Source organism: Bos mutus, chromosome 15 (assembly GCF_027580195.1).
Source record: "Bos mutus isolate GX-2022 chromosome 15, NWIPB_WYAK_1.1, whole genome shotgun sequence".
NCBI classification, from domain to species: Eukaryota; Metazoa; Chordata; class Mammalia; order Artiodactyla; family Bovidae; genus Bos; species Bos mutus.
Window position 1 is genome coordinate 35,374,780 of NC_091631.1, and position 15,295 is coordinate 35,390,074.

General features: G+C 58.7%; 1 protein-coding gene across 2 annotated transcripts in view; it reads left to right on the top strand.

Annotated features, from left to right (window-relative positions):
• TUB (TUB bipartite transcription factor) overlaps window positions 1-15,295 on the top strand; it is a 25,556-nt gene continuing 10,261 nt past the window's right edge. Inside the window, exons 1-5 of one of the 2 annotated variants that reach the window (XM_070383877.1) lie at window positions 1-370; window positions 9,365-9,416; window positions 9,872-10,028; window positions 13,019-13,161; window positions 14,331-14,514. In XM_070383877.1, the coding sequence (XP_070239978.1) occupies window positions 333-370; window positions 9,365-9,416; window positions 9,872-10,028; window positions 13,019-13,161; window positions 14,331-14,514 (574 nt within the window). In that variant the 5' untranslated portion in view covers window positions 1-332. The remainder of the gene's footprint in view (window positions 371-9,364; window positions 9,417-9,871; window positions 10,029-13,018; window positions 13,162-14,330; window positions 14,515-15,295) is intronic. The other variant, XM_070383876.1, reaches the window with a different exon arrangement.

The following is a 15,295-nucleotide window of genomic DNA, read 5'->3' on the forward strand; positions in this document are numbered from 1 at the left end:
CCGCCGCTGCCAAGTCAAGGCCGGGCCCCCGGCGCGGGCCCCAGCCCCTCTGGCGGCGAGGGGCGGTGCGGGAGACTTCTCCCGCCTCCACGCGCGCGCACGCCCGTGGCGGCCCCGCGCACTCCGCCGCTTCGCCCATCGCGCGGCGCAAGCAGTCGTTCTCCGAACCCGCGGCCGGGGCCCTGGCGTGCAGCGCGGGCCTCGGCGGGGCCCAGCGCCCCGGCCCGGGAGGATGCGGCCCTGGGCGGCCCGGAAGCTGAGCAGGGCCCCCGCGCCGGCCCTCAAGGGCCCCGGCCTTCCGAGCCGCAGCTGGCGCCCCGCCCCCGAGAGACATGACTTCCAAGCCGCATTCCGACTGGATTCCCTACAGGTACGCGGGCGCCGGCCCCCACCTTCACTCCCCCCCCCGGGCGCGGGACTAGCCCACCACCCTTCAGTGCTGAAGGCTCGGGGCAGGGTCGAGGGTGTTGGGTCGGGATGCCCACCACTTCGAACTCCGGGAGCAGGGCTGGTTGCGGATGCAGGGCTGGGGCGCAGGACAGCTGTACCCTCCCCATCTGGCCCTACCCTAGGGGCGCGGGTTAGAGACGCTGGGCCTTCCTACCCCAACTTTGGGGGCCCCCCCAGTGAACCTGCCTGCTCTGTCCTCCCCACTTATCGGCCGGCGTTGCTGGAAGAGGCCAGTTCTCTGGGCCTGTATGGGCCTTGTTGGGGCGGGCAGCGCCATGTGGCTGCCTGGGGAGGGAGTTAACCGTGCTGAGCCCCCTCCTAGGCCCAGCATACTGGTCACACGCCAGTATAGCCGCGTGCACACACACATACATCTGCAGACATGCACCCATCGGACGTCCACTGGACCAAAGACGCTCCTGCTGGTCGGTTCACACAGTCAGAGCATGAATTCCTGGAGACAGCCATTCTGAACCTAAAGCACAGGCTGCTTCTATATTCATGCTCCATGTATTGCTGCGCGCGTGTACACACACACACACACTGATTCTCGGGATCACACAGGTGTACTCCTGTCTATCTGTACACACACACATCCTGTATTTGGTGGAATACCTGCCTCCCACTACCCACACACAGGTACCACTGGTATCTATCAAAGACACAGAAACCCATTTGCTAACTGGTTTAAACACCTGCATACAAACCAACTCAGTACATGAGAACTGCGTTCACATGCACAAGAGAGCGAACCTAGGAACCCTGGGCACACTCAGGGAAGCATGGCCTGCCTGTGTTCCCGGATGCTGTGGTCTGTCCCAAGGACAGCTGAGTGTTCACGCCTGTGTGGAGGTTGGGGTGGCGGGGGGGGCGGTTTCTGGAGCTTGCACAGGTGCAGGCCTTTCCCCATCCACTCTACTCCATTCTCTCCATTACCACTGGAAAAGAGCTCATCGCCATGGCAGCACTAGATCCTTGGCCACCCATTGGCTCCTTGGTTGCCATGGGCTACGGGGCTATCTCCAGGCCTCCCCTGAGAGGCATGTGTGTAAAAGGGGTGCTGGACTTCTAAGGTCCACCATGTTCTTGCCAGCCCAGGTGCACATGCTTGTGGCTGGCAGGCACAGACTCCAGACCTGCCTGTAACACAGCCTGCTCTTAAAGAGACCTGATTCCAGTCACTGATAGAAAATAATTCTGACAGGGCTCTTCGATGAGTCTGTCCAGACAGTATCCAAATTGAAATCAGCTGAAACTGCCTGAGGCTTGTTAAAAGTAGATCCTGCTACAAACAAGCACCTGTCCCTGGCCTGAGACTTCAGTTTTTCTCTTGAGAATTGTTGTGGTCTCTAATCTCAGTTGCTTTAGGGGCTTCAGGGTTTCCCAAGTTAGCTTTTGTGGGCGCCCCTCCCACCAACACACACACATCAACCCAGGATTTCCTGTGAACATATGCAGTCACACTGCAGTCTCATATAGACCAGGAGACAGTCCCATCAAGGGACTGCGGCTCTGTGGACTCAGAAGGGTTGTCACCCCGCACAGGGCATCTTGGCTGGGGGTGCAAGTAGTTTCTGGAGCATCCTGGCCTTCTTGACACGTGTGTGCTGAGGGCTTTCTACAAGACACTGCAGCTCACAGAGTGTCATTAACCTCTTCTAACCACCCCGCAGGGATGCCTGGGCAGTACCTGTGAGATGAGAGGCTATGAGTGCGGTGGAAGTACCTGCCCAGGGTGCTGATGGCAGGCTGGTGGCCACAAACTGACTGACGAGGAAGGGAGAAAAGGGGCAGCGCGTGGAGCTGGGATGTGATGGCATGTTTAGGATCCGCAGGCTGGGGACCAGGCCAGATCGTGGTTCAAGGAAGCCTCTCCCAGGAGCCAAGAACCACAGCAACTCGTGAAGGGAGCGCTCAGGTCTTAGAGAAAGTCAGCCTCATACTGGGGAGGCTTAAGCCTGCCTCTGGGGGAGAGGGCACTAGGGAGGTGGGGCTGTCTCCCGGAGTGCTCAGTCTTCCCACGAGTCCCAGGCAGTGGCATCCTGCAGAGAGGGATTTGGCACTTGCCCCAGCTCAGGCCCAACTACCCCATCCTCTCATTCCTTTCCTGAGCCCACACACTCCATCTGGAGCACAGAATCCTGCCACCCTGAAGCCCAGCCCTGAGGAACATCTTGGCCCCCTTGCAGCCCTGCCTTGTCCACCGTCCCATCGCTCTGCCACCCTCTTTCTTGTTCTGTGGTGGGGAGGGTAGGTGTCTAGCTGGAGGTGAGCTGGAGTTAGAAGTTGTCGGTGTCTCCCACCTTGCTGGGGTCTTTCTGAGCTTTTGTGAGCCTCAGAAAGCACTGAACTTGGGTGTAGACTTCCAGAATGAGGAGATCTGGCTCAGAGGAGCAGATGCAAATTGCCTTTTGCACTCACAGGGCTGCTGATCGCAGTCATAGCCACATGCCTGCCTGATCACAGAGGAAACTGGGGCAGAAGATGGTGAGGCGATGCACTTGGAGATGAGGGGGAGAGGCGGGTGTGCACGTGCTTTGGTGTGAGATTTCCCTCGTGTCACAGCATGTCGGAACTGGAGGGTATCATCTGGCTTGGGGACCAGAGGTGGGTCGATATCTTGTTAGCTCTCCTGGTGGGGGTTCTGCTGCCTCAGTGGTGGTTTGCACCTGCATCGCCCAGACCTGGCGCGTTTTCTTTGAAGCTGTGACAGCTGGTGTTAATCTTCTTAAGGGTAATTGTGACTCAATTTGTAATGATCATGGATTAACCTCACATTCTGACTTAGAAGGGAGCCATTTAGTTTATAAAGTGTAACAACTGTTATAACTTTTTGGGTTTTTTTTTCTTTCCATATTATTACTACTACTGATTTTTATTTCTGCCATTCTTCCTTCACCTGTGTTCTTGAGGAGTATTAACCGTCCCTGGTTCATGATTTTACGTTTTATGGGCTGAAGGAGGAGCAGTGAGAGTCAGGAAAGCCTGCTGGCCGCAGGTGTATTGGAGGGAGGGAGTGATGACCAGCCTTGTCCTCTGTGCTCTGTCTGCACCGTCCTGTGCCCGCTGCCTGGCGCCTCCTTCACCGGCCATGAACTCCTGGAGAGTGGGGAATGCACCTGAAGAGCCTGGCACATGCCTGGCATGACCGTGCATGGACACGGTGCCCATTGCTTTGAATCAAAGTGGCATTCCCCGGTAGACTGTAGGACTTCCCGGCTCTCCTGGCCCCACACCTGGCTTCTCAGCACCCCTGAGGGCTGCAGTACTCTCCCCTCAAAACAGGGCTTCCTGAGTGCTACTGGCAAAGCACAGCTCTAGGTCAGAGAAGGAGAATTTCAGGCAAGAAGGGCCCTCACAGACTGCCCAGTCTTCTGTGTGAACGCTCCCCTCAGCATCCCTGCCAGCAGCCTCACTTCCGATGGACGAGACCATTAGAAAACTCTCCCTTAGAGTGAGCCTACTCCTGTCTCTGGGTTTCCCCTCCTCCTGTTCTGTGTGTGAGTCGCTCAGTCACGTCCAACTCTTTGCAACCCCATGAACTGTGGCCCCTCAGGCTCCTCTTGTCCATGCAGGCAAGGATACTGGAGTGGTTAGCCATTCCCTTCTCCAGGGGATCTTCCTGACCCAGGGATCGAACCCGGGTTCTCCTGCATTGCATTACTGTGTGAGCCACCAAGGAAGCCCTTCCCCTCCTTTGGTCCTCATTAAGATCCTCCTGGTACTGCCCTTCTCACTCCGCTTCTCGGGGAGAGGAATGACTGCTCATTAGGCAAGACTCCCGTCTTTCAGTTCTGCCTCAGAGGTGCCCGGACTCTGGCCCGCTGCTTTGCCTCTGGCCGCAGGAGGGAAGAGCAGACCCTCTGCCCATAGTTCCACATGGAGTTTCTCTCCTCTCCCACCCCGAGCGTCTTTGGGAAGTCGTCTTGCTGCTGCCCGGGGTGGAGGGAGCAGGAGCACAAAGTTGACAAACGATCCAGGGAGCAGGGAGCCTGTGGATGCGCTCAGATTGGTCTCTGCCCTCCTCCAACTCCTGGAGCCGCAGGCGGCGTCCTGGCTGTGGCCTGTCCAGATGTCCAGCATCGAGCAGAGTGAGGTGTTATTTCCTCACAGTGGACCTCTGCCCTCCAGCCCTACCACCCCGGGGGATGGCTTTGATACTGACCACTCCTCTCAAGGCCTCTGTGAGCAAAACTGCGGAGTCTTTCATCAGGCTGGTGTCAAGCCCTGTCTTCTCCATTCTGCCTGTGTGGGAAGACGGGGTGTTTGGGGACCCACCTGTAAGATTTGACCACTTCCTGTTAGGCTTCTAGGGTCTTCTGAATTCACACTCTTAGTGGACAGTTAGTATCTCTTCTACGTTTCACCTGTAAGTCTGCTCAGAGCCCTGCCTTGTGTCAGGTCATCGAAAAACCTGCTAACCAAGAGAAGCATGGTGCTATTAATAGAAACCTCCTTTGATGATGACATGACCGATTGTTGCCAACACCTTTATCCATCTGACTGACCCAGCACACCACAGGCATGGCTTCGTCTTGCCCATGTGGTAGGGTCACCGGTCCCTGCAGCTCCATGCGGAGGCCTGGCTGTACTGTCCTCCCATCTTTTCTGATAGGCCCGAGGACATGTGTCCTGACCTACCAGCGTACTTGGCCTTGCTCCTAATGGTCACATCCTGTCTAGATATTCAGTTGACCCCTTCCACCCTGTTCTGCACACTATAATGTTTTCCCGCATCTGAACAGAAGACTGTGCTTGCATGCTTCCAGCCCTAGAGCAACTTCTCAGTTTCTTTTTTGTTCTTTAGAGATCGCAAGCTCTGACTCCTGGTCTCTATTTGCATGGCTGAGCATTAGAATCCCATGTGTCATTGGCTTTGAAAAAGAAAAGTGTGAGGTGGGGGATTGATTCTGGGGCAGCTTCCCCAGCAGGTCTGAACTATCAAGTCAGGGTTGAGTGCCCCCAGCAGTTGGGACTGACCTGGTAAGTTTGGGAGCCAGTGGCTGGCATGGAGAAGCCTCATCCTGGGAGGCTGGCTCTTGTGAGTAGTGGTCCTCTCTCTTCTGGGGTTGCCTCTGTTCCCACCTCCACCATGTTGCCCACAATGTTCCAAGCAGCCATTGGGCAACAGAAGCCACAGGTCTGGACGTGCTGGGGAGTGGGGAGGTTCCAGCATTGGGCAGAGTTCACAGCCAAGCAGGTGGTCTTTCCTCCCCTGCCAACACACTTGCCTGACGGCCCGAGTCCAGCAAGGGCAGGTCCCACTGTGGCTGAGCGGGAGGAAAGGGAGCAGAGGGCAGGGAGTGGGCCTGGAGACTGGGTCTGCTCCGAGGAGGGCCTGGCCTCTGGTCGGCTCTGGTGGACTAGCCGGAGAATGGAGGTGGGGTCTAACGAGAGGGGGGACCTGGGTTCCTGGCGACGTTGGCCAAGTCTGGCTTTTCCAGCCCCTGGAAGAAGTGTCCCTGACCCTTGCTGTCATACATGGTTCACTCTCAGATATCTGTCCGGCGGCTTTGAAGCTGGGGGATGTGGAGGGGCCGTCTCCTGGGAGGTTCAGGGGTCACTTGATTGGCCTTGGGCAGAGCAGATGGATGGATGGATACCACAGACTAGGTTTCTCTGGCCTTCATGAGCCAGTGACCAGTGCTTCCCCGGCCCCTCTGGTTACCGCCGTGAAGCAGCCGCCGGGGTCAGCTGGAAGACCCATCCATCAGTGCCCTGTCTCCTGTCCGAGTCTCCTGGCGGGGCTGCAGCTGGCAGCCTGGGCTTGGCAGTGATTCCATAATTGGAGCCCGAGTCATTAAAAGGCCATTACTGTCTCCTTTCATGGTTATCGTTTAGTGCTGTCTAGAACAGAGGCAGAAGGAGGCAGGCCGGGGAGTGAGGAAAGAAGATGCCTGGGAGAGGTTCTGTTGTGGGAGGCAGGGCTGTCTGGGGGAGGTGAGGTGGGGAGGACTGGCTGGGCTGCTTTCGGGGTGAGGAGCTCTGGTTCTGCTCTCCCTGGAGACGGCCACCATTGTTGTCATTGTTGCGCTGTGTGCAGGGGATTCTTTGTTATTCACCAGCGACAGATGTTGTGTGCTCCGGGTACATTGTTGTCAGGCAGAAACACCACCCACTACCAGCTGGCGGGTGCCAGGTGATGTGGTCCACCCTTTGCTTTTGTGGCTCTCAGAAAGCACCCTGCTGCCCTGCACGGGCTGCTGCCTGCTCTCAGAGCCTCCTCGTTTAGCTGGATTGATTGTCAGCCCTCCTGGATGGGTCTTGCTCACCAGGCACGTGTTGCTTCTCCCCGGTTGCCGCCCCCTGCCCTGCATCCCGCACTCACCTGCATCCTCCACTCAGGAGGGGGGTGGCTCTCCAGGCACTTCTGGGGTATCTGAGTTTCTGGAATCTCTTCAGAAGCCTCACCCTTGCGTTCATTGATCTTTCTCTGAAGGCCGGTGATTAAGTCCATTCTACCTGTAGTGTACTCTTTGTCTTTCTCCCCCATTGGGGGATGGAGGTGGGGACAGGAAGAGGAAGTGATGGAACGGAGTGGAAAGTCCATGGCAGTGGGACAGTGCCTGTGCTAGGAAGATGTCCTCCCCACGTGGATGAGGTTGTTGGGGTGGGGTGGGGGGCACTGGGCAAGGAGGCCACAGCGGCAGGAACCACCTTTTGTCAGTTGAGCAACCACTGTGATCCGCAGTTTGGAGGTGGCATTGCCTATGTGAGCTTACCTCTCAGTAGGATGTTGCCCTTTCATGTTAGACGTCAGCTCCTTGCATGGTGTCAGCACCATGGAAATAGTTGCCTGTGTCCTGCTCAGCCAAGCCCAGGGCCAGGGATGACCTAGATGACTGGCTCATGTCATCCCGGTGAGCCAGGAAACAGCCTCTCCTGCTGGCAGGAAGGGGAGACAGCACAGCCTTGCAGAGGTGGCCAACATGCCTGAGACGCCCGCTGCCCCACACGTGCCAAGGCACAGAGCATGGAGGGCAAGGCACAGTTGGATTTCAGGCCCCGTTGCTCCTCTCGGCCAGGTAGCACCATGGACCATGAGGATAGTGGTGTTGGTACACTAAGCCTTTGAGGATGTGTGGCCCTTGAACTCTCCAGTCAGGCCATTGGCTGGAGGCAGAGAGACAGGAGAAGAGTTGTAGCCTCTGGACCTGGCTGGACTCCCAGGCACCCTGCTCACCGTCTGCCCTGCCTGTCCTGTGTGTGGCCTCCTGTGACGGGACCCTCACTGTCCCAGCCAGCTGGGATTTTTCAGAGCTATTCTCTGTCCTCTGGGCCTAGCATTGCCCTTGGGGAGGCCCACGTGCAGCTGCGTGCTCTTAGGCAGGCAGGCTCTTTTAGGGAGACTGAGGCCTTGACTAGAAGCATGTCTGAGTAGTGTGTTCTCCTGTGCTCTGGCCGCTGAGGGTTTGGTGAATGAGGCTGTTCTATGAAGGGCCCCAGATCACAATCGGGCTCTGCTTGTGTGTAGAGCAGCCCATGGGCATTGGGCAAGTCCTTCCCAGATGTCGAGTAGGTAGGACAGCTGCTAGTTCAAAATAGGCAGTCTTCACAGGTCGTGGCCAGGGAGGCGGTGAAGCCAGCGGGCTGGGTGGTGGGCCATCTGCAATCCGTGGACTCCGCGCCAACCCCAGCCAGCCCCTGCAGCACAAGCAGTTTGCTGAGCTGAAAGGACATTTCAGGTCAATGATTGTTCCAGTTGGAAAGGGCTGCTGCTGTCAGGAGGAGGTGGATCACCTCACCTTGTCTGCAGGGTGATGTGACTTCCTTACGTGCGACCGTGCTTGGCTGCGCTCAGGACACCCACCTCTGACACGGTGTCTGCATGCATGTATATCCAGGTACATGCTTACACATGTGGACATCTCCCAGTGTGCGCACACATGAGATACTTCTACAGCCTCACACACAAACCCAGCACACTTGGACACACCTGTGCAGGTACCCACACAAGGTCTGGTTCAGTGGCAGACTCTGGAATAAGGGGGCCAGGGCAGTCTGGGGGTTCCCAGAGCTCGCATCCTCAGGCTCCAGCCCCACCCCCATGCAGCTGGCCTGACCTTGGCTCTACAGGCTTGGGTCTAGGTCTCATGCATGTGTTAGACTAGAAAGAAAGCTTAAGTGCTTGGCGCTCCCTCCTCATGCTCTGCCTTACTTGGAGGCAGGGCCAGTCCTTGTGAGATGAGGTTGCCCGTCCCACGACCTTAGTTAAAGGACTCAAGGATTTGATGCCACCCACTCCGTGTAGGCGGCCAAGGAAGGACCCAGCGGCTGGTTGCTGGGCTGTGCATCGATGTGCTGTGTCCGCCCTGCACACATCTGCACCCAGCCCTCACCGTGCCTGGAGGGACTGGCTGGTGTTTCAGTTTCACTCTCCAAATCCCGGGGTCCTCTTGAAGTGGGGCAGGGAGGTGGGCAGTGTCAGCAGCTCCGCTTTACCACCTGGAGAGCCAGGAGTTGCTCATGAATGGATGGCGAGAGTCGCCCCAGAAGACCCAGCCTCCACCAGAAGGATGGAAAGATGGAGGGGTTGAGCCAGAGGGGCAGGCTCTTGGGTCTGAAGCCCCGCCTGGGGCCCGGCTTGTGACTGATGCCCCCTGGATCTCAGTCAGGCCGGGCCCTAATGGGCCCAACGGGAAAGTTTCCTCCTCAGTTAACCGGGGCGGGGTAGACTGGGAAGTCCTTGGGCAGCAGGGATCGCAGTAGGAGGTAAGTCCCTGAAGTAGCAGAAAGACAGCTCATGTCTGTGTCTCTAGCCAGTTCCCAGAATATAGCTTCACCCTTCTGCCCCGACCCATGCCCAGCAGCCATGATGGGAGGAGCTTAAAGAACCCAGATATGTTGGGAGAGGGCTCTGGGTGGTCCTGGCTCCTCGTAGGCCAGCCCTGAGTGACCCTCTCTCCCCCTGCAGTGTCTTAGATGATGAGGGCAGCAACCTGCGGCAGCAGAAGCTTGATAGGCAGGTGAGTGAGGCTGGAGGCGGGTGGGAGGCGGCCAGCACGCGCCATCCAGGCCGGAGTCTGGGCGGGGTCTCCAAGGGCGGGGGGTGGGGGAGCGGTCCTCCTTCCTGGGTGATCCTGTGTGGTGGAGAGAGGGGGCCCTCCCAGGGAGAAGTGGTGAGCTCTCTCCTTCACCAGCTTAGCACCACCCTGGCACCTAAGGCTCCTGCTGGGAGGCAGCTCAGGCCACTGTGCTGTGACCCTGCCAGGGCAACTACCTGGACTGATACTTGCCTGCCTCCCTTGGACCCCAAGTCCTGGGGCACAAGGCCAGAGTGGGCCGTGGACCCCACTGTGACCTCTGGAACCATACGGAGACAGCAGGGTCCCCCAAGTCCTCATCTGGGCGCCTTCCCTTGGGGAGGTGGTCGGCTGTCTCAGGGCCCGCCAACCCGTGTGTGTGTCCACTGCCTCTGTAGCGGGCCCTGCTGGAGCAGAAGCAGAAGAAGAAGCGGCAGGAGCCCCTGATGGTGCAGGCCAATGCCGACGGGCGGCCCAGGAGCCGGCGGGCCCGGCAGTCGGAGGAGCAGGCCCCCCTGGTGGAGTCCTACCTCAGCGGCAGCACCGGCTACCAAGGTACACCCCACCCTGGGACTGCTTGCGGGGGCCCTCAGGGACTTCCTGCTGGCCTGGACAGCTGAGGGGCCCATCCTGTTGGGGGTGCCCAGTGGGCAGAGTGGTGGGACAGGCAGAGGGAGGCTGGGATCTAGAGCCTTGGGCTCCCATGCCAGGTGTGGGGCCAGAAGGTACAGCTTTGTGGGCCTGGGACTTCAAAAGCCCAGGTTTCTGATCTGGAACATTTCCCTGAAAGCAGGAGGCACCTCTCAGGAGCAGAACAGTCTGCTCCCCGCCAGCTTTCTGTCTCTCGAGAAGACTCCATCTCACATGCTGCTCACCCATGCCTCTTGTCACAGATAGACAGACACTTGTCGCCTCCCCTTCCTGGGTTCCCCAAACCCTCAGTGCGCCCAGCCTCTGGCCCACGGGTCCCTGCATGGAGCCGTGATGACCAGCAGCCTCCAGCTCCCAGCTGTGTACACATTGGTTCTCAGCGGAGTCTCCTGGGAAGGGAATTCTCTGCGGCTCATCCTGGGGGCAGGGACGCCTGGATTTCATCCCAGTGCTCAGGACCCTCCTTTCTGCTGAGAACCCCAGGCTGGGCAGAGGGTGGGTCTCTCTGAGCCTGAAAGGAGGACTCAGGCTCAGTCCCTACTGCCCCCTGCTGGTGGCCAGTGATCACGGCAGCTCCTCTGTCGACAAGTGACTATAAGAAGGTTGCAGGCCTCTGGCTTTGCAGTTGGAAGGCTCCCCTCCTTCCGGGCTTCCTCGGGATATGCATATGCGGCCTCCAGCCACTTCAGACGACTGGTAGTTGCCTGCCGTGGGGCTCCTTCACAGTAATGCCCCCGTGTGCGCTTCAGTTCAGCACGTGAGCCGCAGCTGATGTGTCTGCTCCACCTGAGAAGCCCTTTAGAGAAGGGGATGGTCTGTGGGAGGCAGCCTCAGCTGCTCCAGCCGGCACGGCCCCCAGCCCCAGCCTTACCTGGCAGCCTTCCCCTCACACCCCGTCCGTGGGTGCTGCCCCAAGGGCGGCCACAGTGTTTTGCAGAGAAGGCCCCCCGCCGTTCTGGGTTTGGTGGAGTTCAGTCTGCATCCACTGGAGCCCAGCATCACCGCCCCAGCTCTGCCAAGCCTGGCACCTGGCCATCTGAGTCTGCCCGTGGCAGGGGAGCCTGCTCCAGGGACTTCAGGCCCTGCCAGTTTGTGCCAGAGCCAACATCTTGAGACTTTGAGACAGTCTGGCAGGTCACATCTGTGCAGTCACTTTGGCAGGTATTTCACGAGCACTGACTGTGTGCTGGGCTGGGCCAGGCCTGCAGAAAGACCGCAGCGCCTCTGAGAGTGCATAGCCAAAGTCCGAGAGTTTCTGGTCGTGTGGGTCACCTGCTCACTTGTCACTGTGAGCCAGTTGCCTACCCTCTCAAGTCTGTTTCCTTCCCTGTAAAGTGAGGAAAGTTCTGTCCCAGGGCTTTGAAGGTTGGAGCAGCTGTGCTGTGTTCCCAGGTCCAGTCAGCTGAATGTTGTCCCCTGCCCAGACTCCAGACCAGGCGGGGTGAGGGCAGCGTCTCAGGTCCAGGCTTCCCTAGCTCTAGAGGCTGCTCACCAGGCTGGCCAATGTGGGATTCGGGTTTCCAGGAGCCACGCCCCCTGCAGCCTCTGCTGCCTCTGCTCTGCCCTCTGCTGGCTGTTGATGTAAAATACACAGGGATCATTCCCAGAGAAAGATGTGAAAAAGTGAGTATTAGTTGCTCAGTCGTGTCTGACTCTGCGACCCCATAGACTGTAGACTGCCAGGCTCCTCTGTCCATGGGATTGTCCAAGCAAGAATACTGGAGTGGGTAGCCATTCCCTTCTACAAGGGACCTTCCCGACCCAAGGATTGAACCCAGGTCTCCTGCATTGCACGCCGATTCTTTACCATATGAGCAACTAGGGAACTCCAGAAGAAGATGAGATAAATCAGAACCAGCATTTTATCCCAGTGGAGAGTTTTTGACCTACTGGCTGTGTTCATTCATGTATATATTTATCCATTTCTTAAATATTTATTGAGAGCTTGTTTGTGTCAGGCTCTGGGTTGGAGGCTGGGGGTCCAGGGTGAGCACAAGCCGATGCAGTCTCTGCTCTCTCATGGACCTTAAGATCTAGGAGCAGGGAGAGGGTGAAACAGACTGTCATAGGTGTGGGTTGCGGAAGGAAGCCAAGCTCGGCGAGTATATGGCAGAGTAGTGGCCGGAGCAGGGTTTCCCTGGGGAGGTGACGTCTGAGCTGGAACTCGCAGGCTGATGGGAGTTAGTGGGAGCGGGGGCTGTGTGGTGAGGGCACTCCAGGTGGTGAGACAGCAAGAGCAGGCCTGTGGCAGGCAGGAGGGAGTCTGGGGTGTGTCTGGGACCTGGGACGCCCAACAGGTGCCAAGGGCACAGTTAGGCCAAGGGGAAGGCCAGGCTTGCGGGAGGACACTGGTCGTCGTCTTAAGAGCAGTGAGCAGTGAGAAGCCACTCAAGGGCCTTGACAGATTGGGCTTCTGATGCCTGGAGAGGGTGGAGATCCCCAGTGGTGGCCCTTCCGAGACCTTGCACTCAGCAGGCAGCTCTTGGGATCCATTTATTCTGCTTCGAGGGCTTGTCCCAGGAGAGCAGTGCAGTCCCTGGGGTGCTCGCCCTCACTGTGGTCTCTTCTGGACACTGCCGCCTTTTCTGTCTTCACCCACCATCATCGGTGAGCCCCACTCTTGCAGGCACACTCCCTCTGCCTCCCCAACTGCTCTGCTTCTGGGGTGGTCGTCCAGACCAGGCTGTTGACTTTAGCACCCTGTTGGGTTGGGGTGGGGGGTGCCACCTCCTTCCAGCCTGGCCTGCCCTGCACACCTTTGCCTGGAGGGATGATGGTACAGAGGCCCTGGTGGGGGAGCTGGGAAGTGTACTGGAGCTCTGGTCTCACCTTGTATGCATTTCTCTCTCTCTCTCTCCCCCAACCCCCTCTCTCCCCGGCCCTCTCCTGAGCAGTTCAAGAGGCTGACTCGCTTGCCAGTGTGCCCCTGGGAACTGCCCACCCCACAGCACCAGCCTCAGCCAAGAGAACCAAGGCGGCCGCTGCGGCAGGGGGCCAGGGCGGGGCCTCTAGGAAGGAGAGGAAGGGAAGCACAAAGGTTGGCTTGCTTTTACTGCCCCCTCTTCGGGAGGCCCGGCCCCCACTGTGGGGCTGGCAGGATGCTTGTCCTCCAGACTTGGGGGTGAGGGGCTGGGTGAGAGTCCTCGGGGAGAGCCCCAAATGGCACTCAGGATCCCCCAGTTGGCTCACCGGCCTCCTCCTGCTCATGTGGGACCGGCTGGCCCGTGGGCATGGGCAAGACTCTCCTGCTGCCCGAGGATGTGAAGTCCGGCTCAGCTGTGGCCCAGGAAGCCCCTCCCCGCCCGCCCAAGCACCTCCACCCTGATCAGGACACTTCCTCTGGGAGCCTAAGTGTCTCCCGGGCAGCCTGTTTCCTCTTTGGGCAGTGCTCAGTCGTCCTGTGGGCTTCTTCACTTCTCCAGTCCCATTTCCTTCCTCTTGGCCCGCAGACCAGTCTGTTCCCTCTGCTCCTCCCTCTCCAGAAAAGATCCCTGGAGATCAAGGCCAGTTACAGTGGCCCTGCCCTGAGTCCCGTCTCTGCTGGCCAGCCTACTCCTCAGCCCTTGGACCTGGGGGGCTTCCAGGCCTCCATGTCGTGGTCGACAGTGGTGTGTGGGGTCCGAGGGCCTGTGGAGTGACTGCAGCATTTTAGGCCAAGCCCGGATGTGTGGGCCAGGCCTTGTTTCTGGTCCCAAAGCTGTGGCAACTTGGGCAGGAAGGTTGATGGGGGAGGTGGGAGCTCCTCCGTTTGGGAAGGCGAGTGTGTGCCGACCTGTCTTTTTCCAGGGGCCCTGTGCGTTCCACTGATGTGTGTGAGTCTGTGTGTGCATGTGAGAGAGAAGGCCGGCACTGAGAGTGCAGAGCTGGCCGTGTCCAAGCTGAGTGGTGGCCTCGCTGTGTTGGACCCAGCCTCGTTCTCCCTCCTGTCCTGCTCACCACGTACCTGGAGCCGGCTGCCTAGGGACGCGAGGCATTTCAGTGCCCCCCTCAGCCGCAGATGTGGGGGAACAGCAGAAGAAATGGAGCCTGTGCCCCTTCCTAGCTCGTCCATCATTAAGAGGCTGACAGTGGTCATTCTTTTTTTTAAAAATTGGTTTTTCAAATAAAGTTTTCAGAGGTGTCCCCGTTCTTCCCTCACCCTCTTCCTGGACACCTGGGGATCCAGGCTGCCCCGCCCCCTCCACACCCCTGGATGGGACTCAGGAGTGTCCATGGCCTGCAGGCTCCGGCGGGCCAGCAGCACTGGCTGAAGACAAGTCTGAGGCCCGAGGCCCTGTGCAGATCCTGACTGTGGGCCAGTCGGACCAGGCCCAGGACGCGGGGGAGACGGCCACAGGTGGCGGCACACGGCCCGGTGGGCAGGACATCCGTGCCACGATGCAGAGGAAGGGTGAGCCCCGTGGGGGTCCAGAGACACCCCCCAAAGCTCAGCCCCAGGTTCTCCGGTGCACCTTTCTCAGGGAGCATGGCCCTCCTGTGTCTGTTTCAGCTCCTCCCAGGCCCTGGTTGGGGGCACACTTGGAGACCAGTGAGCAGCTTGGGCAGGGACCCCTGAGAAGGCTGCGTTGAGGGAGAGAAGTGTGGCTCAAGGAACCAGTCAGCCCACAACCCAGCCCTGGGTCCCCATCCCCATCTCCTGCCCACAGGGAGGCCCAGGTGTGGGGACAGATTTCCTTTCCCTTTTGTCCCTCTGAGAAAGTTCTTTTCTTACAAAATGTCCCCACTCTGTTGAGCTAGAGGGAGCAGGGCCAGGAGGCTGAGAGGCAAGGCATACCGTCCCAGGAGACCTGCTGCCCAGAGAGTGAGCTCTGCCCCAGGGAGGTGGTGTAGGGAGAGCCTGCAGTGCACACGTTCTGAGACGTTGCATGAGGGACAGCTTCCTGGAGGAAGGGCTGTTGAGCTGGGGTGAAGATGTGAAGGCATGTAGACAGGGCAGGTTTTGGAGAGGATGGGCCGCCCTGGTAGCTCAGTTGGTAAAGAATCCACCTGCAGTGCTGGAAACCCTGGTTCGATTCCTGGGTCAGAAAGATCCCCTGGAGAAGGGAATGGCCACTCACTCCAGTCTTCTTACCTGGAGAATCCCCGTGGACAGAGGAGCCATGGGGTCGCAAAGAGTTAGACACAACTGAGCGACTTTCACTTTCTTTGGAGAGGATTGGTGGGCCCTGAGC